Source organism: Phasianus colchicus, chromosome 18, assembly GCF_987193195.1.
Source record: "Phasianus colchicus chromosome 18, bPhaCol1.hap1.1, whole genome shotgun sequence".
NCBI classification, from domain to species: Eukaryota; Metazoa; Chordata; class Aves; order Galliformes; family Phasianidae; genus Phasianus; species Phasianus colchicus.
Genome location: NC_143453.1, coordinates 4031831 through 4058838, shown reverse-complemented (window position 1 = coordinate 4058838; position 27008 = coordinate 4031831). Strand labels below are relative to the sequence as shown.

The following is a 27008-nucleotide window of genomic DNA, read 5'->3' as shown; positions in this document are numbered from 1 at the left end:
CTCCACACCTGTAACCCTTTTTTTCCAGATTTCAGTTTTAAATTCCTAATAAATTATTTGAAAACTGTCCTCTGTCGTTACTCGGGTTGGGGGAGGATTTTCATTTGGAGGGAACTGCAAGTGAGTTTGGGCCTGGCAGGAGTGGTGTGCTGCTGTCAGGATGAAAGCCCCAGGGCTTTGACTGTGTGTTCTGCTCCCTGACTTTGGCAGTGGTCCAGTTTATAATGTGAGACAGATCTGCATTTAATAGAGATTGTGCCTCTCCTTTGCATTACAGACGTTCGTAGCTTTGAGGAAGGGTCGTGTGGTACTAAGAAGGTTGGCTCTTCAGATTCATGGACTGTGGCGAACCAAGGAGGTTAGACTTAGGAAGGACAAATGGAAAGATAGGAAGAAGATTCCTTAATAGATAACACTACAAGAGAAAGGTAATTTCCAACAGTGTAAATAAAACAAGGTGGAGAATCCTGTGCAGCAGGTCATCATCACAGAGAATTCTTAAAAATAATTTAAGGCTCAAGCCAGTGACTTTGGGAACCCGTTGTACACTGGGATGGCCTCAAAAGTGCACTGAGCACCAGCAGCTTTGTGCACAGTACTGGTGAGGAAAGCCAGAAAGAGCTTTGGTGGAGAGATCTTTACCCTTCTGGGAGTTTTCTCATACAGCACTACTGTTTATCACATGCTGCCTTTCTCACACTGAGTGATCCCCTTGTTTAAATCCCAGATATGATAGTCCTTTTGATCTGTGACTTAGCAAGGCCAGTTTATTGGAGGTTCTCTTGGCAACATCCATAAAAAAATCACACTGGGAAATGGGAAAGAAGGAACCGCAGAGTCCTGAGGATCATCAATAAATGAACAGAGAAATAAAACATTGAAAAAGAGTAAAGGTGGCCAAGGTCTCAGCGGAGAAAGAGAACACTTAGATATTGAAGGGAAAGTCAGCAGCTTGATCTGTGTCAAAGAATCAAGATGTTTTTTTCCCAAGTAAACTGAAGCACTGGCTGCTTTACCTCAGCCTGTAATGTTTGCTCAGTGTGCTCACTGTGAGGACACAGGAATCTTGAGCCTGTAACTCAGCACCTGTTTGACTTAGTTAATCCATGAGTGGGGAATCCCAGAGACTCAGAGAGCTGTGAGAGATGGTGCTGGTTCTGCTGTTCAGCAGCTCGTCCGGCTTACGGAGGCATCCTATGGGCCTGTCAGCACTGCATCCTGTGCACACCGCGACACTTTCAGCCACTCTGAAGGGGAAGATGTGTCACCATCACTTACAGAAAGATACAGTGGAACTTGCTGAAGGGTGCTAACTCTAAGTTTCCTGAATAAATGCTCTGGTATTTCAGATTGTTGTGGAGGGATGAGCTTTGCCTCTTCCCTTGCTGTTAAAACAGAAGGCTTGCTGCGTATTGTAAAAATAAATGCAGGCTCTTACTCTCAAGGCAATATCTCAAGTATGTAACAATTCCAAACCCTCAGCCTTGACAGTGTTAGGGCCTCTGAGGTCTGATAATGAGCAAAGTATTTTGGACTCGCTCCTGGCTGGCTCCAGAGGCTTTTTCTTACCATTTTTTCCTTTTTTTTTTCAAATCTAAAGTCAAGGTTCCCAACTCATGTCATGCTTTGGCATAGAGAACCACAGTGCCTAACTCGGTGCTGCTTTGGTGATGGAGAAATTGCTGTCTGAGCTACTGAAGTGTGCTGTGTTCTTGGAAACTCCTTCTCAGGACAGTTCATTTCCAGCATACCTCTCCTGAGGTCAGGCACAAACAGTTACCAGGTCTTGTTTAAGCCAAGCCATGTGGCCTTGTCAGGAGGATGGGTACTGTGCCACCTGCTTGTACCTGAAATTAAATTATCTTTAGTTATCACGACGTTATCATTCACCTGGTGATGGGTGTGAGATGGTTTCAGCAGTTACTGGAGGAAGTTGGCCAAATCTGCACAGCCAAGATGGAAAACAGGGAAATGATTGCATCCTGTATACTCAGTTAAAATGTCTGGTTTCAAGCTCCCACAGCTTTGTTGCATTCACACCTTCTTTTGTTGTTGTGGTTGTTTGTTATGAGAATATTCCCTAGAAATTTCAGAGGCTTTCCAGGTTGCTTTGCTCCTGGTTCTTGCCTAGGGGAAGAGAATCTTCAGATTTGGCAGAGACCTTTAAAGGTTGTCTGGTCCGACTTCTGTACAATGAATGGGGACACCCACAGCTCCATCAGTGCTCAGAGCTCTTTTCCCTGACCTTGGAAGTTAAAAGAATTTAGCAGTAAAACCTAGAATGCAAGTATTTGCCCTGCTGGCTTCGAGAGCTTGAACTCCACTGGCCTTCAGAAGTTAATGCCACAATCTGCAGCCTGCAGCCTCTGATAGGAGAAATCTGTTAGATAGTACAAACGCTGCTGGGTGCACCTCACTTCTATGTCAAGGTGAACTCGCAGTATAAAGAGCTGCATTTCCTCTGGCAGCAATCTCATCGTCAGATCCCGCAAGAATGAAGACTCTTGGTGTGCTGTTCTTGCTGTCGGGTGCGTAAGCAGCGTGTGCCCCTCTCAGCACCCCCAGCCTGCTGCCTCCATACCTAACACTAACCTCTGTGCTTCTCCTCAGTGGTGGCTGCCATCGCTGCTATCTCACCTCGTGCACTATGGGAGTTCCGCAGCATGATCAAATGCACCATCCCACACAGCCACCCTTTCCTTAGATTTGACGACTACGGCTGCTACTGTGGCTTGGGGGGCAGTGGGACACCTGTGGATGAACTGGACAGGTTTGTATGACTCCGCTGTTATAAACCTCTTTCCTTCGTTCTGCTTTTGTGGTTCTGCATGTCAGCTTCACCTCAGCCCTGTCTGCAGACATTCACTGAACTGTTTGACTGCTGAGGATGAAGCATTCTCCCCAAAATGGCTTCAAGGGTAAACAGTGGCACAGTACCACACCTTTGTGCCTTATTACTGGTATAAAGTACAATCCTAATAACTGCTTTCTGTAGCAGCTGTGCCACATATATACTCCAGCAATTCTTTTGCAGCAGCGCTGTTCCTGCAGTCGCAATGGCAGCTCTGAGCCCACCAACCAGAGCTTCAGCATCAACACACTCAGGGCTAAGCTGCAAAATGCTGAGAAGTGGCTTAGCAGCCATCAGTCCTACATGACTGACAGCCAAAGGGCCATGGGTTGTGGCAGCTGTTGCTCCTCAGGCATCAGGCATTGATGGGGACACAGAGTAAATGCTGCCTTTTGCTGTCCTGAGAGCTGCTGCAGTAAGCACGCACGTAGCAGGCATCTGAGGGAACGTGGGCTGGCAGGGGAGGAGTTGGACTCGATGGTCCTTGTGGTCAGGATACTCTATGAGGTGTGGCCCTTCAAGGTCCTTTGAGCTCCCAGCTATCAGTGAATATTTGGAGGGTTTGGTGGTTCTTGTGTTCAGTGCCTTGTCAGAGTCTATTTACAAATAGTCACACACACAGCCTACAAGTCAGCTGAGTTTGCATTTCAACATCATCTGACCTTTTCCTGTGTTTCCCAGGTGCTGTCAAGCACACGACGAATGTTACTCTGCGGCAGAGAACAAGACGGTGTGTTCCTCCATCCTGGACACTCCCTACACAGAGATCTACAAGTACTCCTGCAAGAACGAGGAGATCACTTGTAGCAGTACGTCCTGCCTTGAGTCCCTGCCGTGCTCCGTGTCACTGTGCCTTCCTTGTCTGGAAGGAGTGGGGCTGCATGGCCATGGGTGCGGGAGGGATGTGCAGCGGGAGGCCCTGCCAAGTGAAGCACTACAGTGATGCTGCCTGCATGCAGCAGGACCCTCACCCTCCCCTCGGGGTGGTCACCTGCGGTGCCTCGAACAACCGAGGGCTGTGGGCTCAGTGGAGAACACGGCACAGCTGTGCCACATGGTTACAGAGTGATGGCAGAAAGCTCATGAAGGGAGGAGAGGCAGGGAGCACGTGGCAGGGCAACACGTGGCAGGGCACTGCGAAGAGATCTGACCGCCCGCCCTCCCTCCCTCCCTTGCCCTCCCCTCCCTTCCCCTTCCTTCCCCTCCCCTCCAGGTTCCAACAACGAGTGCGAGATGTTCGTCTGTAACTGCGACCGCACAGCCGCCATGTGCTTCGCTAAGGCCCCCTACGACCCCGCTCACCACTACCTGGACAAGGAGAAATACTGCAGCAGTTAAATGCAGCGCGGCTGCCGCCAATAAAACCCTCGCACCACGCGCCTCCACCCGCTCCGTGCTGCGCCGCGGCCTCGAGGGAGGGAGGCGGGGATGGAGGCAGGGGGCGGGTCGTGGCGAAGCCCCGCCCCTTCCGGCGATGGAGCACGGCGGCGCGTGCCGCGCCCCGCCCCTTCCGCCACCCGCGTGCTTTGATTGGCCCCGAGCGGCGGCGGGGGCGGGGTTGGGAGAAGGCGCGGGCGGCGAGCGCGTGGCGTTGCGCCCCTAGCGGCCGTTATCCCGCGCCTGTCGGGCGGCGGTCGGGCCGTTCGTCGCGGGGCCGGCGTCGTTCCCGGCCCTCGGCGGGGCGCGGAAGGCGGGCGGCGGCGGTGCGCGGATCGGCCTCGGTCCCTGCGCTCCTCCTGGCGCTGCGCATCGCTCGGGGCGCGGCCGTGTGCGGGGCTGAGCCGGGAGGGGCTGTGCAGCCTTGTGAGGGCCGTCTGACCGCGTCCCGTCCTGCTGAGCGCGCCCCGCACTGCGGCTCCGTGCGAGGGGCCGCTCGGTGTGGCGCTGGGGCTCTGAGGGTGTCAGAATGGCCATTAGTATGGTCACGGGGTGCGATCGTGAATCACATTCTTCTTTACAAAAAAGCAAAATAACCAAACCTGAGTGCGTGCGTCTCACACGCAGCTACTCCGTGTCAGGGCAGACTGAGTCCCAGTTCTGTGGCAACGTTCGTTTCCTATTTCCCTCAGCCGTGCACATCTGTCTGTGAGTTTTCTGGAAGCACTGAGATCTGGGTTTTCCACAGAAATGTGGAGGATCCCAGCTCTTTCCATCACACAGCTGGGGTGGATACCCTGTTGGGATGGGAGTGCCATAAGAGCAGCCCCCTCTCCACAGACTGACTTCGATTCTGTGGTCGTTGTAGAGCAGTGAAGGTCCTAAGTGCAGTGTTACTGCAATCCCTTTGTGGTGACTGATGACAAATCCATTGTAGAAACAACAAACCTTTGCTATCTGGAAGAACACCGGGCTGGGATGCAGCTGGCAGCATTTCAAAAACACATCCTCGCCTGTAGTTGGAACAAGACTGGAGGTGGAAGTGCATCTGCTCCCGTAGAGCAGTACTTGGGCTGCTCTAACATAAATTCAGTGGATTGGTGAAAGCACCAACTCATTCCATCTCTTACTCCATACATGTGAGTCTACATGTATCTTTCAGTCCTCGATCACGTTTCTTACTTAAACTCATTTGTTGGTGCAGAAGACTGAACAGTAGATTTAAAAAGCCTCCCTTTGCAGCAAACCCTTATGTAGGGAATCTTCTCTCATAGCCTCAAGTATCAAGTCCCAGGCAATGGCAGGCGTGGGGCTGTGGGGAACTGATGGACTGTTGAAAGTTTCTGTTAAGGGCACTGAGGCACATTGTGCAAAGCAGAGTGTAACAGCAGTCTGGTGACTGCTCAGACTGACAGCCTGGTGAGAAGAACAAAGAGTGAGTGAAGATCTTTTGCCACACCAGTCTGTGTTTCCGTTCCAAGAACAGAAGCAGTAACTGAAAAAACAGACATCCCTGTGCCTGCTGAGCGTGGGAGCTCTGGAACCACGTGCAGCACCACAGCCGCTACAGCTGACATGACTGCTTGGGTTTATGTTGCTGAAGTGAACTCAGCCTCTTATCTTCCTCTTCTTTATTGTTTTCTAGGCCAAGATTTGTTGGACTCTGCAGGGAGAGTTGAATTACTCCAAGCATATGGACATTGCAGAGTTGGAGTGGAAGACACGCCAGCTGAGGCAAAGCACACCGAAAGAAAACAACGGTGCTCAGGGTAATGACTTGACTGTGTTTCAGTTTCTGTCTGTAGACCTATACTACACACTTCCACTTTTATTCTTCCACTCAGGCTCAACTTTTCCTCTTTGCTGTGCTTAGTGGTGAAGAAGAAAAAAAAATAGACTGTGGCAACGAGGTACTTTTTGTTAGTTAGGGAAGGGAGAGGACTGGGGTCTGCACACAAACCTGCAGGAAACATCTGTATCTGGAACGGTGGTTTTAAAGCCCAGCTGGCTGGGCTCTACCTTCCACCTTCCTGAAGCAAGTTTGTTCTTGAAAAAAAAAGAAAACAGGAAAGATCTGGAAGAGTATAGTGATACTATTTACCTGCTGTCTCATTCATGCTTTTTCTCAGTAGTCCTCAGAATGCCTTGCAAAAAAGTATGGGTCAGGTATTGCACTTATTACATTATGGAAAGCACATGGAGAGAGGCTGAGTGACTTTCTGAATGTCACAGTGTGATTTCTAGATTGATCAAAGGCCTGAGAATCCATGCTGGTCTCATCCTTCCAAACCCAATGCTCTTCTTCGTGTTGAATGCCCTGTGTGCCTGTTGGCCATCGTGTTGCCTCCTGCTGGCTGCCCCAGAAAATAAGAGATGTGAAAAGCAAGCACCTATTGAGTGGGAATGTCCCTTAGAATGACAAGGGTGGTGTTCATGAGGAACCCAACATTCCTGGAGCCTCTTTTGCTGCCACAGTGTTCCATATATGGAAAGTCCAGTGAAGGCTATGGCAAACCCTTCCCACTTCATCCACAATATTTCTTTGACTCTTTGTCAGATCTGGAACTTACGGTTGCTGAAGTCAGTGCCTGCACTGCCACTGTGCACCCCTGGTCCTGTGGGATGCATCACTTAGCGCTGCTCGTCGTGCTCCACCTGCAAGCCCCAGCATGGGGATGGTTTTGTTGGTTAAGCAAAACCCTTCTGTGAGCGTTTTTTCCTCCCTGTCCCCCTAATAATCTTTTGATAAGGGAATAGCAGAATGTCCCAGAAGTGCTCATATGTTAGATGGATCGTTATCATGCAGTGATTGCGCAGCTCGCTTGACTCTTGTTTTTGTCTCCTGGAGGTGTCCTTTGTTCTCAGCATTCTCTTCTTCCTCTGTTATCTTAGTCTACATTTTCTGCTCTGATTATTCTGTCTTGAATTTCCACATTTCTCCCTTTTTTGTTTATTAGCAAACTATTAGCATGCTACACAATAATGGCACTAGTCACATTAATAATATAATCATGCCTTATAAATGGCATCCTGCTTGTTTGACTTGGAGCTTTTTCCTTCATTTTGTGTAATGCTTTGTAACAGCATTGTTGTATGCATTTAGGTTATCATGACTCGATCAAGGCTTCAATTGACAACACACTGAACGCAAGAAAAGAGACAAGGCAAGCACAGCATAATGGCAAGAAATGCTGTTAGACCCATTAAGAAAGAATGAACACGTTTGGCCCATGGCCCAAATTCCTACAACCTGGAAAAGAATCCCGAGTGTTCCATTCTGTGTGTACCTGTAACTGATTACAGAGAATCTTCAACTTTTGTATATTCTGATGTATTTTTGAATGATCACTAAGATTCATACAACACATGCTTTTAAAATCCTCACAACCATGGCCTTGGGTTAATAATAGAAAATCAATGGCCATGCAATTTTGTTAAGTTGCATGTCGGACAGAATTAACATCAGTGGGCAAACCATCCAGAGCATCACTTGTGGCACTGCTTTCCTTAGCCAGCTAACATCCTAACTTGGTGAGTGTACCTAAAGCCTTAGCAGTGTTGTTCCAGGGTACATTTGGGTCTGAGAGACAGGATGTCTCAGGAGCAAAGGCAAGCAAACTGCACTCAGAGCAGCGCAGAAGGTTATGAGTTTTATTCAACACACACACACACATACACACACACACGCATGCACGCATGCATCCATTTTAGATAATCCCCATAAGTGGGAAGCAGAAACTCCATAAGCTGGTGCGTTCTTACTTACCAGCCCTTGAGAGATGATGAACCACTGGAAAGAAGAGAGAAAGAACATGCCAGTGGTGGATGCGACAGGCAGTGCAAGCAGGATATTCCCTGCTTCAAAGTGCACTTTTCCTCTCTCACCCACCACAGCGTCTCTCCTGCTTTTATTTTCCCCAGCATCTGCAGGGTTTTTTCCATTTGCACACCATATCTGCCTGGCCAGTGCATGATACAGAGCCCAAGTGGAACACCTGCTTGCAAAACAGGTCTTTGCAAAAAATAAGATAAACTACGAAGGCCACCTCTCTTTACAAAACAAAATATTTGCTGCTATAGCCACAGATATCAGTTCCTTCAAAACTATTAGAATACTTTGTTCCATCCGGAATCATTCTTCAGTCAGGAGCCTTTAGGTCCCTAACATAGGTGCCAATTGAAGGGACTGGTGAAACAAAAAATTTCTTGGGTGGTATTCCAGAATTCTATATTAGAATCGCATCTTGAATCAGAGTAAGATAGCGTGCACCTTCGTATCAAGTGATTTAAAATTCTGATTAGTGGGATAAAAGAGAGTTGTTTGTTCTACAGTACAGGGTCCTCTGCTAGCTTTGCCTGGGATTCCTTTCCAGGTTCTGTCTCTGCAAATTAAGAAAAGGTTAACTGGTAGGCTAATAGCATCATGACCGGGTGTTACTGATAATGGGGTGGTGAAATTACACCAAAAATAGCTATTTCCACAGATTCCAGCACTGATAGTGTTGAATCCTGTTCAATTCACATTTGATCCACTACAAAAACCGAGGAAGAAGCACACAGCAGCTTGGATAGTGCCTAATAATTCTAATTCTTGAGGCTGAATCGGTAACAAGGAAAATCACCCACTTTTGTCATTCCATTACCAGTGTCGTGGGTAATCCAGCCATTCTGTACCACTCAGTATGGCATCTACGAGTTATCTACAATATAACAAATTGCAAAACAATACCAATAGGTAAGAAACACACAATCCCAGTCATTATGAGGGCTAGATGCTATTTTCTGCCTTGAAATGAAGCCAAATATATTGCTCTGGAACCCACCTAGGGATAGTCTCTGTGGAAACACAAGCATGTCCATGACCTCAAGTTATTAATGGTAAAGGATATTCTCAATGCCCTGTGGCCATATTCTGAACATTAACCATCAGTCATTCCTTGAGAGCTGGGGAGGTCCCAAAATGGTGCTCTACTCGAGTTGTATCTGTATGATTGTGATTCAAAAAATTCAGCACAAGCAAAGCCTTCCATAACCTCTTGTGGTGCATTTCCTGTATTCCCCCTTTTCTGTTTATTAAGAGTACATTTCAATGTTTGATGAGCACATTCAATGATAGCTTGTCCAGTGGGAGAATGATGAATGCCTGTAACATGTCTAACCCCCAGTTCTTGAAGGAAAATTTGAGTGGCCCTGGAACTATATGCAGGGCCATTATCTGTTTTTATTGTATGTGGGATCCCCATAGCAGCGTAAGCACATAACCAGTATTTATGGGCATTTGCCTTATGCACTGTGGCAAACATGTAAGAAGAATAAGCATCTATTGTTAAATGCACATATTTTAGATGGCCAAATTCTTCAACGTGAGTGACATTCAATTGCCAGATTTGAAGAGGTGCTGTGCCATGGGGATTTGTTCCTATTTGAGGCAAAGGGCCAATTGCCTGGCAGTCAGGGCATGTTAGAATAATATCCTGATCCACTGTCAGTTGGAATTGTTTTTGTAAGGCTTCCTATTCTGAACAAGTCACTCTTGTTGAAATAATTGAGGGGGTAGCAAAGGCGACTGTGGCTTAATAAGCTTTATGGTTGCCCTCAGTTAACAGACCATGTAACTCAGTGTGTGATTGAAAATATAATAAATAATAAAATAAGGTAAATAAAATAAGCATAATAAAATAAGGAAGAGTACAGTGAGAGATATAACACAAAACTCACTTGAGCTGTGCACACAAGGCAGGGTTGTTAATTTAAGGAAAGATCTTTCAATCCACTGAAGGATACCTGTAACATACAAAGAGTCAGTTGGTATATTAAGCTTTTGTTCTGCAGAAATTTGAAAAGCTTGAGCCACTGCAGCAAGTCCTACAATTTGAGGTGATCCATGGACAGTATGCATGTCTGACTGCCATCATATAGCAGTCATATTCCAGAGAACCACTGCTCGATGTGTCTTGCAGGAGCCATCTCAGTACAGTAACAACATCAGGTAGTGGAACATGCGAAATCAAAACGTTTGTACTAAGGAACACATCACTCAACTTATGCAGTAACTGAAGTTTTGGGGGATGAGTAGAGATTTGTCCAATATAATCAGCCATAGAAGCTTGTAAAGCGAGCAAACGCATAAGCATCCAATCGCAATCTTTTTAGCAGTGGGGATAAAGATGCAATCAGGGTCAGAAACTCGCAAAGTTTGTAGACTATGCTGACCTCACTGTATTCACATTGCAAGCAACTCCACTCATGATGGTTTTTGAAAATGTATGTGGTAAGAATATCCATTTGAGGATGATGAGAGGATCTTTCCTTGAGGTATCCCACTGACATAACAAACTGTATGGTTGATAAGAGTTTGATATTATTATAAAAGATACCAGGAATGATAAACAAACACAATGACTGTATTGATGTTGCAATGATGTTATTACAGAGTTTAAGCATTGGAGTACTTCCAGTGTTAAGTGTTGTTTAGAGGTTAGATCTGGGTCTCCTTTGAGCAGCTGGAATAGCTGCTCTTGAATAGTAACACCCAAAAGTGATGGTTCCTAATAATTTTTGCAGATCATTTAATGTCTGCACATGGGATACTATTTTGAGGGCTTGTGGCTGAATGGTATGCGATGTAATTTGCATAACAGTTGTGGTCCTTGAGGCCCACGAGCAGCACCTCTTCCATGAGGGTGGGCCATGGAGGCAACTTTGGGTCCAGTATGGCAGTGCAGGCTGATGTGCATGATACATCACAGGAAAGGCTTGCAACATATCAATATCACCCCATGATAATGTCTCTCTTTTGCATTGCTCTAAAGCACCATAGTAAGCAGTACGAACAACAAAATTTTTCCTTCCCATCCCCTTCAAACTAGCATCAGGAGGGAAAAGGTCCAGTTTGTCCTCCAGATCTACTGGACCAGAATCAAAATGATCTTCTGGTTCCGGTCCATCCTTGTCTTTAACAAGATGACAAGGTGGAGGCAGACGTGGTGCAGAGGGCAATGGGGAACGGTTGGGAGAGTATGCCTTTTCTTTTTGGATTTGTTTGAGTGTTTCTGATGTTTAATGCCAAACACGTAAATGCTTAGCAGCAGTCCTCTGTGCAGTAGTGGTAATGTCCCAGAGTTTTGTGTCCATTTTGTCCCAAACCGCCCTGTCGAAGGAACCAGTTATTGGAAACTTGGGCATTTCTTCTTACCCAATCAAGAAAAGTAATTAATGCTGAGGTAAATACAGGTAGATTCGGAGACTTTAAAATTCTCTGTAATACTTCACAGTTTACATGTTGCTCCTTCACGTTAGTGACTTCTCCATGGTTCTGACTGCTCAACTTCTATCCTGCAGATCGATGATGGGTGCGCAAAATAATCCTCCAATGGTTCAGTCAGGCAATGCCGCTGGATGGGACTCATTCAGCCTTGGCTTGATTTTTGCCCCACAGGGACACCACTGGCAGTGTCTGAAGGCATGGACTGAGATGTGAACAATCCAAATAATATACTGCAGGTTCTAACATCCCTTCTATAGATTTCCAAGATTCCTCTTGTAACTTTCCTACCCCCACTTACACGTCAACAAAACATTCAACACAGAGGCACCCCTGCTCTGTCCTTGTGTCCCCGTGCATGCAGGTGCTTATCCAACCAGAGCCATGAGTTGCTCCTAGCCACGTACTCTGCCTTCAGTCAGGTAGTTATCAAGCAGCAATCATGAGTCTCACTTGACTCTAGTTTTTGACTCCTGGAGGTGTCCTTTGTAGTCACCATTTTTTTTTTGTCTGTTATCTTATTCTACAGTTTCTGTTCTGAATATTCTATCTTGAATTCCCACATTCTTACACTGAGTGATCCCCTTGTTTAAATCCCAGATATGATAGTCTTTTTGATCTGTGACTTAGCAAGGCCAGTTTATTGGAGGTTCTCTTGGCAACATCCATAAAAAAATCACACTGGGAAATGGGAAAGAAGGAACCGCAGAGTCCTGAGGATCATCAATAAATGAACAGAGAAATAAAATATTGAAAAAGAGTAAAGGTGGCCAAGGTCTCAACGGAGAAAAAGAACACTTAGATATTGAAGGGAAAGTCAGCAGCTTGATCTGTGTCAAAGAATCAAGATGTTTTTTTCCCAAGTAAACTGAAGCACTGGCTGCTTTACCTCAGCCTGTAATGTTTGCTCAGTGTGCTCACTGTGAGGACACAGGAATCTTGAGCCTGTAACTCAGCACCTGTTTGACTTAGTTAATCCATGAGTCTCTGGGGAATCCCAGAGACTCAGAGAGCTGTGAGAGATGGTGCTGGTTCTGCTGTTCAGCAGCGCGTCCGGCTTACGGAGGCATCCTATGGGCCTGTCAGCACTGCATCCTGTGCACACCGCGACACTTTCAGCCACTCTGAAGGGGAAGATGTGTCACCATCACTTACAGAAAGATACAGTGGAACTTGCTGAAGGGTGCTAACTCTAAGTTTCCTGAATAAATGCTCTGGTATTTCAAATTGTTGTGGAGAGATGAGCTTTGCCTCTTCCCTTGCTGTTTAAACAGAAGGCTTGCTGCGTACTGTAAAAATAAATGCAGGCTCTTACTCTCAAGGCAATATCTCAAGTATGTAACAATTCCAAACCCTCAGCCTTGACAGTGTTAGGGCCTCTGAGGTCTGATAATGAGCAAAGTATTTTGGACTCGCTCCTGGCTGACACCAGAGGCTTTTTCTTACCATTTTTTCCTTTTTTTTTTCAAATCTAAAGTCAAGGTTCCCAACTCATGTCATGCTTTGGCATAGAGAACCACAGTGCCTAACTCGGTGCTGCTTTGGTGATGGAGAAATTGCTGTCTGAGCTACTGAAGTGTGCTGTGTTCGTGGAAACTCCTTCTCAGGACAGTTCATTTCCAGCATACCTCTCCTGAGGTCAGGCACAAACAGTTACCAGGTCTTGTTTAAGCCAAGCCATGTGGCCTTGCCAGGAGGATGGGTACTGTGCCACCTGCTTGTACCTGAAATTAAATTATCTTTAGTTATCACGACGTTATCATTCACCTGGTGATGGGTGTGAGATGGTTTCAGCAGTTACTGGAGGAAGTTGGCCAAATCTGCACAGCCAAGATGGAAAACAGGGAAATGATTGCATCCTGTATACTCAGTTAAAATGTCTGGTTTCAAGCTCCCACAGCTTTGTTGCATTCACATCTTCTTTTGTTGTTGTGGTTGTTTGTTATGAGAATATTCCCAAGAAATTTCAGAGGCTTTCCAGGTTGCTTTGCTCCTGGTTTTTGCCTAGTAGAACCTCTGAGAATCTTCAGATTTAGAAGACACTGTTAAAGGTTGTCTGGTCCGACTTCTGTACAATGAATGAGGACCCACAGCTCCATCAGTGCACAGAGCCCCTTTCCCTGACCTTGGGTGTCTGCAGGGACAGGGGCACCACCACCTCTTTGGGCAATCTGTGGCTGTGTCTTACCACCCTCATTGTAAATAACTTCTTCCTTCTATCCAGTCAAATCTCCTCTCTTTTCTCCTATATAGTTTCAAAGTAAAGAACAGATTAGTTTTTTTTCAGTTCAGTTCATGCCAGATGATCATTTAGGATGAATTACCAACTTCTTCCTAAATCAGGCTAGGTGACTCTGCAAAGAGGTATGGGATTAGTTTAAGAGGGATACCATATGAAGAGTATGTCAGCACTAGCAAGACGGATATTAGCGTGCCAGCAATTTCCAACGTAAATACCACACCTCTGCATTTTTCAGCAGAGAACCCTTGAAAATATGCTTATCTTTCAGACTGGCTCTTAATACAAGCATTAAAAAAAATCTGTAGGAAAACCTAGAATACAAGTATTTGCCCTGCTGGCTTCGAGAGCTTGAACTCCACTGGCCTTCAGTACCTTGAGTCACAACCTGTTGCCTGAAGCTTCTGATAGGAGAAATCTGTTTGATAATATAAACACTGGTGTGTGCACCTCACTTCCATTTCAAGGTGAGCTTGCAGTATAAAGAGCTGCATTTCCTCTGGCAGCAATCTCATCGTCAGATCCCGCAAGAATGAAGACTCTTGGTGTGCTGTTCTTGCTGTCGGGTGCGTAAGCAGCGCGCACCCCTCTCAGCATCCCCAGCCTGCTGCCTCCATACCTAACACTAACCTTTGTGCTTCTCCTCAGTGGTGGCTGCCATCGCTGCTGTCTCACCTCGTGCGCTATGGGAGTTCCGCAGCATGATCAAATGCACCATCCCAGACAGCTATCCTCTCCTTGAGTTTAATGACTATGGCTGCTTCTGTGGCTATGGAGGCAGTGGAACACCTGTGGACCAACTGGACAGGTTTCTACAACTCTGCTGTTATAAATCTCTTTCCTCACTTCTGCTTTTGTGGTTCTGCATGTCAGCTTCTCCTCAGCCCTGTTTGCAGACAGGTGCTCCATGGGCATCAGGCATTGATGGGGACACAGAGTAATTGCTGCCTTTTGCTGTCCTGAGAGCTGCTGCAGTAAGCACGCACGTAGCAGGCATCTCAGGGAACGTGGGCTGGCAGGGGAGGAGTTGGACTTGATGGTCCTTGTGGTCAGGATATTCTATGAGGTGAGGCCTTTCAGGGTCCTTTGAGCTCTCAGCTATCACTGAATATTTGGAGGGTTTGGTGTTTCATGTGTTCAGTGCCTTGTCAGAGTCTATTTACAAATAGTCACACACTTACACAGCCCACAAGTCAGCTGAGTTTGCACTTCAACATCTTCTGACCTTTTCCTGTGTTTCCCAGGTGCTGTCAAGCACACGACCAATGCTACACCAGGGCAAAGTCGGTGTGTGCTGCCTCCAATGATACCCCCTACACAAAGACATACAAGTACTCCTGCGAGAACAAGGCGATCACTTGTAGCAGTACGTCCTGCCTTGATTCCCTGCCGTGCTCTGTGTCACTGTGCCTTCCTTGTCTGGAAGGAGTGGGGCTGCATGGCCATGGGTGCGGGAGGGATGTGCAGAGGGAGGGATGTGCAGCGGGAGGCCCTGCCAAGTGCAGCACCACAGTGATGCTGCCTGTATGGTGTGCAGAACAACAGGAACCTCGTCCTCTCCAGGGGTGCAGACAGGAGCTGTGGGCTCAGTGGGGAACACGGCACAGCTGTGCCACACAGCTGCAGTGCAATGGCAGAGAGACTCAGAGGGGAGGAGCGGCCTGTCTGGAGCTGGGGCTTCGAGCCGAGATGGGGCAACACGTGGTGGGGCAACACGTGGCGGGGCACCGCGCGGAGCTCTGACCGCCCTCCCTCCCCTCCAGGTTCCAACAACGAGTGCGAGATGCTCGTCTGTAACTGCGACCGCACAGCCGCCATGTGCTTCGCTAAGGCACCCTACAACCCCGCTCACCTCCACCTGAACAAGGAGAAATACTGCAGCAGTTAAATGCAGCGCGGCTGCCGCCAATAAAACCCTCGCACCACGCGCCTCCACCCGCTCCGTGCTGCGCCGCGGCCTCGAGGATGGGAGGCGGGGAGGGAGGCAGGGGGCGGGTCGTGGCGAAGCCCCGCCCCTTCCGGCGATGGAGCACGGCGGCGCGTGCCGCGCCCCGCCCCTTCCGCCACCCGCGTGCTTTGATTGGCCCCGAGCGGCGGCGGGGGCGGGGTCGGGAGGAGGCGCGGGCGGCGAGCGCGTGGCGTTGCGCCCCTAGCGGCCGTTATCCCGCGCCTGTCGGGCGGCGGTCGGGCCGTTCGTCGCGGGGCCGGCGTCGTTCCCGGCCCTCGGCGGGGCGCGGAAGGCGGGCGGCGGCGGTGCGCGGATCGGCCTCGGCCCCTGCGCTCCTCCTGGCGCTGCGCATCGCTCGGGGCGCGGCCGTGTGCGGGGCTGAGGCGTCTGTTGGCCGCGGTCCGCTCCGGGCGGCTCGTGTCTGGGCCGGGCTGCGGGGCTGAGGCGGTGTTAGCGGGGCCGGGAGGGGCTGTGCAGCCTTGTGAGGGCCGTCTGAGCTGCACCAAGCTGTGCCTGCGAGAGCTGCTCTTATAGATGGGACAGAACCCGAGGATCTGAGAGAGCGCTGAGAACGGCAAAGGTGGTGTTCATGAGGAACCCAACATTCCTGGAGCCTCTTTTGCTGCCACAGTGTTCCATATGTGGAAAGTCCAGTGAAGGTTATGGCAAACCCTTCCCACTTCATCCACAATATTTCTTTGACTCTTTGTCAGATCTGGAACTTACGGTTGCTGAAGTCAGTGCCTGCACTGCCACTGTGCACCCCTGGTCCTGTGGGATGCATCACTTACCGCTGCTCCTCGTGCTCCACCTGCAAGCCCCAGCATGGGGATGGTTTTGTTGGTTAAGCAAAACCCTTCTGCGAGTGTTTTTTCCTCCCTGTCCCCCTAATAATCTTTTGATAAAAGAATAGCAGAATGTCCCAGAAGTGCTCATATGTTAGCAAACTGGCACAATTTTGATATGCTTATGCTGAAGCTGCATTGTGTTGTCAGGGGCTGAGCAAGGGGCAGCAGCTCGCTTGAGTCAGGCACTCTAGCCTGCTTGTCTGGGGTGTGCAGGCATCACTCTCTATGCTGTGACGCCCTCTGACACAAACTGCTTTTTTTCTTTCCCTCTTCTTCTATTTTTAGTCTTTGTCATTGTTGCCTGCTTGGCCAGTTGTCAGTGTGAGTGAGTATGAATTCCTCCTTGTCCATCAGTGTCCTCTGCATGGTTTCCTGTATCTGTCAGGACTCGGGTGTGCAGGTGACAGACCGCTCAGCTGTGCAGCCCCCAAAGGGGAATCCTCCACTTAAAAAATCTTGTAGAAACAAGATGATCGGTGGGAAAGGATTAATGGTCTGCTTTCTGTTGTTATTCAAAAAATATCAGTGACCTTTTTTCTCTCTCTCTCTTATTTTTTTTTTTTAAGATCCACCTGAAGAAATCAAAGCTATCTAGCAGCCCATGTTCCATGCCCTTTGAAAAGAAAGCTTCAGTCAGAATAAATCTGGCATCTGAAAGATATTTTCACAGTGTATGTTGGTGATGAAAATGGCCACATCAGTCAGACTGGAGAGGCGAAGTCCTCTATTGTACATTTATTGTTTCACCTGTATAATTTTTTCTGTAATCTAAAAACAGCTGTTCAGGTGAAGTTAATTTAGATCTTGAAACCTCTACACTGAGACACTGTAAGGGATTCAGGGTGATGCAATAAGAAATGCTGATTTCAGGCACTTGGCTGAGACCCTCTTCATTCCTTTCTCACTAACACCAATTGTTTTCTCAGGATTGCTGCTGTTTACCTGGTACCCCAGGATAGGGTATGTGAGAAGATTCCATCTGTCCTGCCCAAGCCATGGGTTTTTGAGTGAATAGACCAAGGAAAGCAGTCAGTTGGCTCTGCTTTGATGTCTTTTTTTTTTTTTTTCTCTGTACAGGTGCGAAGAATAGGAAGGGATGGCATCCAGGGCTGTTGTGTGGGAAGAGGTACACTCTAGAAGGTGGATTTTGCCCCTTTCATTCCAAGGCTCCAGAATCTCCCAAGTTCACAATGCCCAGAATCTTTGGTCCTTTCCAAGAAATCAAAATAAGCGGGTTTGTTGGTAGGAGCAGTCAGACTGTAAGGCAGGATCCTTCGGGCCATCTGCAGTCTGTGCTGCCTTCACTGGAGTACTGTTTGTGAAATGCCTCAGGCTGTAACAGAGTATGCTCTGAGGGTTTGCGCAGAACTGAAGGCAAGGATTGCTAAATAGGAAGCAGCTTTTATTTGCTTTGAGTAACTCCTACCCCACTCTCAGAGGAGGTACAGAAGGATCTGTTCTAAGGGACTCACAGCTCCTTTAGCCAAACCTCAGGAACTTGTTCTAGTAGGAAAAGCTGTAAGAAAAAAGGGAAGAGTACATTAATTTCAGGCTATTGATTTCAGCTAATTTTACTGGGGAAAAAAAAAAGGTATGTATTGTTGTCTAATGTGTGCTTTTGCTAACCACAGATGGACAGAGCTGCCACTTCAAGCCCAGATCTGAAACGTTGGTGTAGTGGCCTAACAGCGATGACCCAGAAAAGGTAGGAGAAGGTTCAGTTGTGGTGGATGGTCAAAGCTGGTTTTGAGCAGACAAGGCATTATTTCCTCCATGGTAAAGGGGGAAGAAATCACTGCCCAGGCTCTGTAACATGCCTTTCCTGTTAGTTTCAGCCAGTGGATGATTTGTGTTCTTTGTACTGAACCCTGGAGGTTTCTGTAACTCCCTTCAGAATGGTAACTACATCAGTAAGCTGTGAAGCAGGCTTTTCAAGATTGGTCTTTGCTACCTACCTGCAGTGACAGCTTTTGGTAGCTGTTATCTCTCTGCATTGCATCTTCCCACACAAACAGTCCCAAAGAAGTGACAGGGGAAGGTGTTGGTCAATGTTAAAGCAGATATGGCTTTTGGTTTAGAACTTCAGGCTTTCTGTGGCATTTCTCAGATGGGCAAACTTAGTTCCCAATGGTGTGTAGAGTGACATGTTAAGAAGTTACGTGCTCTGAGCTTGCTGTATGAGAAGTCAATTTTAGTAGTGCTGGATCAGCTTGGCACCAAAAACAGAACAACTTTGTCTCAGCCTCATATACTTGTTTTAAATGTAAGCTCATTAACATATGATAATAAACCATGCACAGGAAATTTATGTAAATGCTCATTATCTACTGTGAGTCTCTGTCCCTAGTGACTTAAAAGCATGTAGTGTAAGCAGTGGAGGGTCAGGGTAACACAACCCATTTATCAGTGATGCTGAAGAGACACCCTGCTTCTCCTCTCCCAGATACTCCACTGCTGAACTGGAAAAGAGGCACAGATAGAAAGCCAAGTTACCTGTCACATTTAGTAATGCTAAGTCCTCATTAGAAGTGAGGACTTTTATTTTGGACTCCCTGGCAATGCTGCCATGCCTTCTCAGAATACTGGCTCTAATGGCATTTAACCTGCAGCCTGTTTTTAACACGCCCATGCTGTGCAACCTTCCAGATGGTACAGAAGATGATGTGGAGATTGAAAACCCTGGCCTCAGTTCTTCTGCCAAGGAGACTCAAATATCTCCTTACATGGAAAACCTATGTGAATAAACATGGTGCAAGCAGCCAGATTGTGTGTAGAAACTGTGATGCCTTAGCAATGATTTCTGCAAAAGCTTTGGTTAGTAGGACAGCTGTACTGCACAAAAGATAGATTGACATCTCTGAGCTTTTTTCACTACTGAACAGCAGATTTCTTCACGCAGTGGAAAGTGGGGTCTCCCTTGAATGGGAGCAGAAGTGAGTGCACCTCATGTGGCTTATAAGTGAAACATTGTCCCCCTTGGCCCTTAGAACTGAGTCCTGAAACACTGAATATCTAATTCCCTTTATCTTCTGCAGGATTGATCCTCTATATCCACTGGATTCTGTACTTTACATGCTCCTGCCTGATATGGGTTTGAAGTGACTTCAAAAGAGAAGCAACTTAGCATTTTGTGGTCAGATCTCCTTACTTTGTTATTGCTTTCTTAGCAAATGACTCTGGCATCCTTGCTTCCAACAGCTTGTTAACAGTTCTTGTTAGAATATTAATACGGGGTGTGTTAGGTGAAGGGTAGGACTGGGGCTTTTTAAAGACCCCAGTGTAGCTGGGAGGGGAGTGGTAAAATGATGTGGGAGGTTGGATTCAAAATGTAATGTTTCAGGCTGGACAAGATTCTATCTTTTTCTCCACATATGGTATAATTTGTCTTAAGATACCACCCTGTGGATCAACAAAACGTGGCTGCCCAGCAGGGACGGATCTCCTGTTAGGAGTGTACCAAATCACATCTATAAAAGCTTGAGATCACCCCTAGGGAAACCTACTGTACAGATTTAATTGTATCTCTTAATTCATCAGCTGTTAGTAATTACATTCTGCATTTTTGCAATGAAAAAAATGAATCTAAGCTGGCTACTGAGACTAACAATAAATCACGGGAGGGAGAGGAAATTACAATGCAAATAGTAGCAGTCATGTAAACAATTTTAATTTGCTACTTTAGCTATTCATTAATTAAATAACACTTTTTAGAAATACATTTTTGAAAAGGGAGGAGCGACACTGAAAGCAGCTCTGGTCAGATTAGCTGAAAGTAGATCCTCTGGCATCTCAACAATATACTGTTTTTAAAATGTTCAGATCGTAAGCAGTTCAGCTGATCAGCTGGCAGAGCAGTGCTGACTTCCCCTCCTTGCTGATATTAGCTCTGTAGCCTGTGCTTTCAAATAATATATTACAAGAGCAGTGTTCTTGTTCAGCTCCTCTTCTGATGCATTTTTTGGGGGGGAATGACAACTGCAGTTCTTTTTGCCTCCTTTACCCTCTCTGCACGCTCCATGTTTGCCCACAGATGACACGGGATCCTCCAGCTGGTACTGTGTGTTCCATATCACTTTCCTGTGCTACTCTGCCTGGAGTAACTTTGTCAAACTCCCTGTCCCCCATTCTTGACAAATATTAAAAGAAAAAAAAAGAAAAAAAAATGTATTTTGTTCTCAGATGTCTGAATATCCTGTCCCAGTTCGGTCCTTTGCCAGTGAATGCAAAGAAAAGTTACTGTTTATACAGTAAGGGAAGGCAAAAAAAAACTTTTCATCATTCTTCTCTTTCCTTGTTAAATGGAGATGGTTTCAGTGCAGAAAACTGTCAGGCTGACGTGTGAGGCTTGCTGCCCTCTCCTGGCATCACCAAGGGCCACATGTAAGTATCTGATGGCTGCTCTTCAGACCGAAGTAATTCCCCTTTGAAGAGATTAAGTCCTGCAGGAAAGGAGAGAAGAAGCTGCTTTATAATGAAATTGAACATTTACATTATTCACATTTCACAACAGCAGTGTTTTGATGAACCAGGTCAGTTCAACCAGGCACAGCTTTCAAATCAGCAGTGACTTGAGAAACCCTCAGGAACCCGCTGTGCTACCAAGAAAGATTGCAGCATGCAAAGGCACCAGCACTGATTGCATCCTCTGAATCTGCAGATGATCCCCTGTAGTTCTGTCACTGTGACAAACGAACTGGGACCACCCTCATGTTTGTTCATGATTGCAGGAGGAAGTTCCACGGCCCACCTGAGCACACAGGAACAGGTGGGAAGATGCAGCCAAGCTTCGATGCACGTTGTCTGAATGGATTTCAGTTCAGCCCCGGCATCTGCTGGCTATTTAAACCCACATTCTTAGCCTTTAAGGAGACTGCCTCAGGAGGTACTCACCTTGTAGAGAGAATTTTACCCCTGATAGCCACTGATGCTCAGCTCGTTGGCTCAGTGTGCAACTATCAAAGGCAGCAGCTCTCCGCAGCGGGAATTCAGCTTGAGGGATGCAAAGTGATCTAACCTCGTGGGCCCAATGTTGAGGACTGCGATTGGCAGCTGCTTCTCCCGGGCAGCCAGCGCAAACCTGTAACCAGAGTACACCTGCAGGAACACCAGAAGACAGAGTTATTGGCAGCACAGGCAAAGAAAGGCTACAGAAAGGACTGTAGAAAGTGAAATGGATGATGATTGGCAGTGGGAAATGGGACTGCGTATGTATGCTGTGTTATGCAGCTGCACTTAATTCTTGAAGGGGGTTTCTCCATTCAGAAAAGGACAACAATTTTTAACCTCTCACCAGTGAAGGGTTTTCAGTTTTGGAGAAAATACATCAAAGGGAAAGTTCTTGTCTTTCACTAACTCTCTGCAGCAGTTTTTGCTACTTATCATAGGTCCTTAAATGATTCTGCTTTGGTGGTTCTCACATGGCCCAGCTTAGGTGCTACAAGAATGAACCTAAGGCATTTCAATCATTCCTGAATGAAGGATTATGAGCTTAAGAAGAGCGAGCTCAAGGAATTTATCTTCAGTATCCTGAAGCAAAGGGAAGTGCAATCAGGCCTTTGCTTTACGCCTTTCTGGAAGGTGTTAAAGTCATTTTTCTTAATGTAATAGAACTTGTTCCTGGAAGATAGCTTATTAATTCTCCAAAAGCTTCCACAGGTTCAACAGCAGGGTTTTCTAGACCACCTTACCTTGCACTTGTAAGATAATGGCTAATAGAGAAAACACACTTGATACAAAGGACAGACGTGAGCAGCAATGAGAGGCTTTTCTGCTCTCTTCTTCAGAAGTTTAAGTAGGAATTAGAGGTCCTAAAATCTGGTATTTCACACAGCTTTCTGTGGGGCCTAGAAAGCTAGCAAAAGCTTATATGTTCAAGAAACACGTATGTGGAGTGGTGATGTTTGTAGAACTGAGATATTTACAGCAGCATGACACTGGTTGCTAGTGGAGTTACAAGAAGCCCAAACAGGACAACTGGGGATCCAAATCCCAACAAACAGTAATAATTACTGAGAAGCTGAAGTGGATGTGGTGATCTGCCAGCAAGCAGGCATCCTCAGCTATGGGATCAAAGGCTGCTGCAGACAGCAGTACAGAAACAGGAACTAGCGTGGGAGGAAGACCTTGCTACCTGCATAGAGGATCCTGCCACCAGCATGGAGTCTGACTCTGCCAGGCGTTGGTGCACAAAATCCACCTTTTCCCGGCTCACTGTGTCTCCAAAGAACGTCACATCAGGCTTCAGGATTCCACCACACTTCCTGCAAGCTGGGACTTGGAAATTGCGCACCTGCTCGTCCGTCAGGAAGACGTCCCCATCTGGAGCCACACCAAGGGCTTCAGCTTTCCAGCTAGGGTTCAGAGCTTCAAAGTGCTCCTGAAGCTCAGAGCGTGAGGTTTGATCACCACAGGTCAGGCAGAAAACCCTGAAACGTAGAGCAAAGCCTTAACAGAGACCTTTACATCAGCTGAAGCCCTGGAGTCAGTAACTTGTTCTTTATAAGGCCTGGGAAGTCTGTTTCCATTATATTTATTTACTGCATAGTGCAGGTGTGAGAGGTAGATTGTGTTTTTGCAGTGGAAATATCCAATATTTCTGTATGTGGCATAGGATAAGTTGCCTTTCACAAAGAAAATTGCTGAATAGAATCAAGTTGAGACTGGGGCATTCCAACCTAGGTAAAATTGGCACAGGCACTAGGTAAGGTAATCATATAGGGTAGGGGAGAGTCTGGTACAGGACAGAACAAGTGTGCAGATAGCTGAAAATATTGTCCTATCGCCATAAAAAGTACAGAACATACCCAAAGACAATGGGTTGGTAACAGACATTGTATGGAAGTGTAATGTAGCAAGAGTGTTGGAGGATTGTGAGCCTGAGATGCTTAACCAGTGAGTGCCAGGAGAGGCTTTACCTGCGTTGGACCCAGGGTATATAACAGAGTGGATTTCACTGACTAGTTGCACAATTTCTCCCTTGTCAGTAGGGTGTGTGTGCCCATTATTGCAATAATGAATAAACTGCTCTTCATGGAGATCTTTGCCTGATTAGAAATTTTTGATCTTGAGCATGTTTCTCACACAGGCCAGTGAGTTGTCTGCCTGCTTCCAACTGTTGCTTTGCAGGGATGCTCTACACTATGCACTTTGACCCCTACCTTGAATTCCCTCTCACAGTTAAGGCTGTGCTTTTGCTTCTGGAAGTTTTGGGTGATCACAGGCAGCTGGCAGTGCTCTGCTCTGGTGTGCTGTCTGCTCTGATGTGCCTGGCCTGAGCATTCCTGGCACTGCCCTCTCACCTTTGAACACGCCATCTCCACTAGCACAGTGCATTGATGTGTTGTCTCCCTTCTCAGCAGCTAACATGGCACCTACACACTGGTGACCCAGAGCAGAACAGCAGTGGTCAACCATCTTCCCTCTACCCAGTGAGTACCTGTGCGTGCAGCCGTGCAGTTCTGTCATGCGCTGGCTCCCAGCTTTGGTGTGAAGCGCATCCACGTTCTGGGTCACCAACCAGTGCAGCTTCCCCAGCTTCTCCCACTGCCTCAACACCAGGTGGGCCGTGTTTGGCTGATGGGAGGAGAACTGTGGCCAGCCCACAAAGTTCCTTGCCCAGTAGCGCTGCCGGGCGCTGGCACTGCGGACGAACTCAACGTGCTGGATGGGCCGCCGGTCTGACCTGGCATAGAGCCCCACACCTTCTGAGCGGTAATCAGGGATCCCTGACTCAGTGGAGATTCCAGCTCCGGTCATTACAAACAACTTCTTGGAGCTGGAAATAAAACGCTGCATCTCTTCTACTTCTGTGGGATGCGGGGGGAGGCAGGCCGGTACAAAAGCCAGGTTTGGGGACACGGTGGGGACAGAGCAGTGCTGGAGATGGTGTGGTCTGATGGCTCTGCAGCCTCCTGGGAGCTTCCTGGCAGGGAACATGTTGAGCTAAAAGCCAAGAACAGGACACGAGGCAGGTAAATGAGAGCAAAGAGCCCATTGTCTTGCAATTCTCCAGAAAATGATGCTGATGGTTCTTCGCACTTTTTTCCTCTTTTTTTTTTTTTTTTTGTAAAGAAACCCAAATTACTTTGGAAATAGGACAGCATTCCTACGTTTCCATGTCCTGTCAACAGAGTAACACTGAGGACTGCTCAGAAGATACAGTTTCCTGTGAAATAGTAATTGGATCTGAGAAGAATGCCCATCCCGATGCTCCCAGCGGCAGCTTGGCAGTACTTAAACTGCTTCCAGTGCCCCATTCCTGTCCCTCACCACCAAAAGAGCTCTCAAAAGGAAATGTTTTGTTGGGGAATGAAATGGAGCTGTGACAGCCTGACCCTCAAATGGAGACAGCGTGTAGGCTTGTCCACAAAAGAGGGAAGCAAGGAAGGCTTAGAAGCAAAAATAATATGTCTGAGAGACGCTGTGGAGCACCAGAACAGCATCAGGGAAAAACTTACAGAAGACTTCTTGGGAAATGCAAGGCTGCTTTGAAAACCCGAGTGCTCAGATGTCAGCAGTACAAACCAAAACCCTGAGCGTATGATCGGGGCCCACGGATAGCACACACCGAAACGCTGTGCAGGCAGCATAAGGCAGCATAGGGCAGCAGGCAGGCCAGGAATTCAGAGCTGTGCCACCCGAGTCCTCTCTGCTGTAACAGCGACACGGCAGGGGGAGGTGGGTCACAAAGCGACATGGCTGGTGAGATAGCAATGGTACAGCAAATAGAGCCCGACCGCGTACCTCTCATAGCGCTGCCAGCTCCGAGAAGGGTTTCCTGCCAGCAGGGCTTTGTGGGAAACGCAGTCTGTGCACAGCTCAGCCCTCAGCACGGCGACTACAGTTCCCGTGGTTCAAAGAACAGAAGCCCAGCTTCCTGCAGCGTTACAGCCCTCGTACGGCACCGAGTGCCTCTTGCTGCCCTCTAGGAATCGTCCGGGAATAAAATAAGCTCTGATTTGTGTTCAGATGGCGGTAGCAGCTTTGATAAAATGCATCGTAGGTGCTTGTATTAAAAAAGGCTTTTTCCCCTCCCTGCTAGTGTCAGGTGCTGGCCTCAAAATGATGCACAGTGGAAGAACTGAGGGCTCTCAGGGCGCTGCTGTTCAGTTTTGTGTATGTGTGACACAGCTGGAAAATATGGGCACATGTCAGCAAGGAGGGACAAGTCGTGGAAACCTGGTCCACTGCATTGCAGTTAAAGTGGCCAAGCTGGTCTGTGAGCAGCTTTCTAGGGAGGCATGGAGGACAAATACGAAGCTGCTACAGGAGGTGCATTTCTGCTGGCCCAGCGAGCCACTGTGATGATGTATGAGGCTGGATACCAGGAAACACTTCTTTACAGGAAGGTTGTTAAGCACTGGAATAGGGTCTCCAGGCAGGTGGTTGAGGCACCTGCCCTGATGTGTTTCAAAACCATTTGGACGTGGTGCTCAGGGACGTGATTTAGCGGAGGGTCGTTAGGGTACTTGTGCTTGGACTCGATGATCCTTAAGGTCTTTTCCAACCTGAGTGATTCTATGATTCCATGAGGTGGCAGAATGTCAACAGAGCAGCAGTGGTGCATGGTGAACGATACTGAAACTCAATTGCTATTATCTTTAAAGATTTTCAAACAGCGCCTGAAAAACCCTGTACGTCTTACAGTCTGCAAAGGCTGTTCTCTCCTTGTCTTGCAAGGAAGCTGCTCGGTTTTGGTGCTGGCTTTCCCTGGGCTGTGATGCTTTCTGCAATTTGGTTATTCAGAGTTTCTGGAAAACCGGATCCCGGCTGGAACAGCCCCTGTGCTGGGCTGCCTGCCTGCTGCCCCTGCCAGCACCGGGTTGTGCCTCTCTGCTCGGTGCAGGTTTCAGCCTCTATATTCAATCCATATTCACCACAGCCCGCTCCCGACGCGCACCTACCCGGCACACCGCGCGCTCCCCGTAAGCCCTCCTCGCTCGCGGGGCGCTGTGACGGCCTTCCCTCCCCGCGCTCATTAGCATAGCGGGCTCCCGGCACGCCCCGCGCGCCAACTCCGCCGCCGCTCCGCGCCACCGCGCTCAGCCCGCACACGGCGGCGCTCCGGGGGCGGCGCGGCAGCGGCGGGGAGCGCGCGGGGTCGGAGGCGAGGGGCGCGCGGGGGCGCGGCGGCGCGCTGTGATGAAGGCGGCGGTGCGGCTGCGGGGGGCGCGGCGGCGCGGAGGGAGCGGTCAGCTTTGCGCAGTGGCAGTATCGTAGCCAATGAGGTTTATCCGAGGCGCGATTATTGCTAGTTGAAAACTTTTCCCAATACCCCGCCATGACGACTTGAAATATAGTCGGCATTGGCAATTTTTGAGAGCCTCCCCGGAGGCTGATTTCTCGTGGTTAACGACAGAACGATGAGCTCCGAGGAAGTTCCTCACCTCGGTTCTTTTCTTGTTCTCCCGTTACTTAACGTGGAGCGTTCTCTCCCCAGGGAGCTCCCAGCGGCCCGGCGGAGCCGGACATCCCCGGAGCAG

The 27008-nt window shown here is 47.9% G+C and overlaps 3 protein-coding genes, 1 long non-coding RNA gene and 1 other non-coding gene across 10 annotated transcripts; 4 read left to right on the top strand and 1 right to left on the bottom strand.

The window, feature by feature from the left end:
- The first annotated feature begins 145 nt into the window (after positions 1-145).
- On the top strand, positions 146-4273 carry LOC116228315 (phospholipase A2, minor isoenzyme-like). Its single transcript, XM_031592065.2, has 4 exons — positions 146-2528; positions 2611-2770; positions 3533-3660; positions 4065-4273. Exons 1-4 carry the CDS (start codon positions 2495-2497, stop codon positions 4187-4189), a joined length of 447 nt encoding a protein of 148 aa, XP_031447925.1. The 5' UTR covers positions 146-2494; the 3' UTR covers positions 4190-4273.
- A 206-nt stretch (positions 4274-4479) lies between these two features.
- Positions 4480-15705, top strand: LOC116228419 (phospholipase A2, minor isoenzyme-like). 2 transcript variants are annotated; one of them, XM_090152508.1, is made up of 5 exons: positions 4480-5367; positions 5874-5997; positions 14380-14539; positions 14976-15097; positions 15495-15705. In XM_090152508.1, the coding sequence occupies exons 2-5, from the start codon at positions 5922-5924 to the stop codon at positions 15617-15619; spliced, it is 483 nt and encodes a 160-aa protein (XP_090008634.1). In that variant the 5' UTR covers positions 4480-5367; positions 5874-5921; the 3' UTR covers positions 15620-15705. The 2 variants fall into 2 exon arrangements, with proteins under 2 accessions (XP_090008634.1, XP_090008635.1); XM_090152509.1 differs by lacking the exons at positions 4480-5367; positions 5874-5997 and adding an exon at positions 14231-14297.
- A 182-nt stretch (positions 15706-15887) lies between these two features.
- On the top strand, positions 15888-19554 carry LOC116228418 (uncharacterized). 3 transcript variants are annotated; one of them, XR_016472057.1, is made up of 5 exons: positions 15889-16338; positions 17454-17487; positions 17605-17653; positions 18159-18232; positions 18971-19554. It is a non-coding gene; the product is annotated as an uncharacterized LOC116228418 (long non-coding RNA). The 3 variants fall into 3 exon arrangements; XR_004166764.2 differs by lacking the exon at positions 17454-17487 and having other exon boundaries at positions 15888-16338; positions 17605-17667; XR_004166763.2 differs by lacking the exon at positions 17454-17487 and having other exon boundaries at positions 15901-16338.
- A 1002-nt stretch (positions 19555-20556) lies between these two features.
- SIRT4 (sirtuin 4) lies at positions 20557-27008 on the bottom strand. Of its 3 annotated transcripts, none has more exons than XM_031592227.2 (5): positions 26913-27008; positions 23963-24468; positions 22658-22952; positions 21418-21621; positions 20557-20966 (listed from the first exon to the last, which is right to left on the bottom strand). In XM_031592227.2, the coding sequence occupies exons 2-4, from the start codon at positions 24460-24462 to the stop codon at positions 21469-21471; spliced, it is 948 nt and encodes a 315-aa protein (XP_031448087.2). In that variant the 5' UTR covers positions 24463-24468; positions 26913-27008; the 3' UTR covers positions 20557-20966; positions 21418-21468. The 3 variants fall into 3 exon arrangements, with proteins under 3 accessions (XP_031448087.2, XP_090008633.1, XP_031448088.2); XM_090152507.1 differs by lacking the exon at positions 26913-27008 and adding an exon at positions 26430-26490; XM_031592228.2 differs by lacking the exon at positions 26913-27008 and adding an exon at positions 25270-26409.
- On the top strand, positions 26720-26860 carry LOC116228746 (U4 spliceosomal RNA). The gene has a single exon (XR_004166857.2). It is a non-coding gene; the product is annotated as a U4 spliceosomal RNA (small nuclear RNA).

Coding starts and splice junctions, on each gene's coding strand:
- LOC116228315 (XM_031592065.2), top strand. CDS start 2,495: ATGAAGACTCTTGGTGTGCTGTTCTTGCTGTCGG. Junction 2,529..2,610: donor TGTGCTGTTCTTGCTGTCGG/GTGCGTAAGCAG, acceptor GCTTCTCCTCAG/TGGTGGCTGCCATCGCTGCT. Junction 2,771..3,532: donor CCTGTGGATGAACTGGACAG/GTTTGTATGACT, acceptor TGTGTTTCCCAG/GTGCTGTCAAGCACACGACG.
- LOC116228419 (XM_090152508.1), top strand. CDS start 5,922: ATGGACATTGCAGAGTTGGAGTGGAAGACACGCCAGCTGAGGCAAAGC. Junction 5,998..14,379: donor AGAAAACAACGGTGCTCAGG/GTAATGACTTGA, acceptor GCTTCTCCTCAG/TGGTGGCTGCCATCGCTGCT. Junction 15,098..15,494: donor CAAGGCGATCACTTGTAGCA/GTACGTCCTGCC, acceptor CCTCCCCTCCAG/GTTCCAACAACGAGTGCGAG.
- SIRT4 (XM_031592227.2), bottom strand. CDS start 24,462: ATGTTCCCTGCCAGGAAGCTCCCAGGAGGCTGCAGAGCCATCAGACCA. Junction 22,953..23,962: donor CTGCACGGCTGCACGCACAG/GTACTCACTGGG, acceptor TCTACGTTTCAG/GGTTTTCTGCCTGACCTGTG. Junction 21,622..22,657: donor TGGCAGGATCCTCTATGCAG/GTAGCAAGGTCT, acceptor GTGTTCCTGCAG/GTGTACTCTGGTTACAGGTT.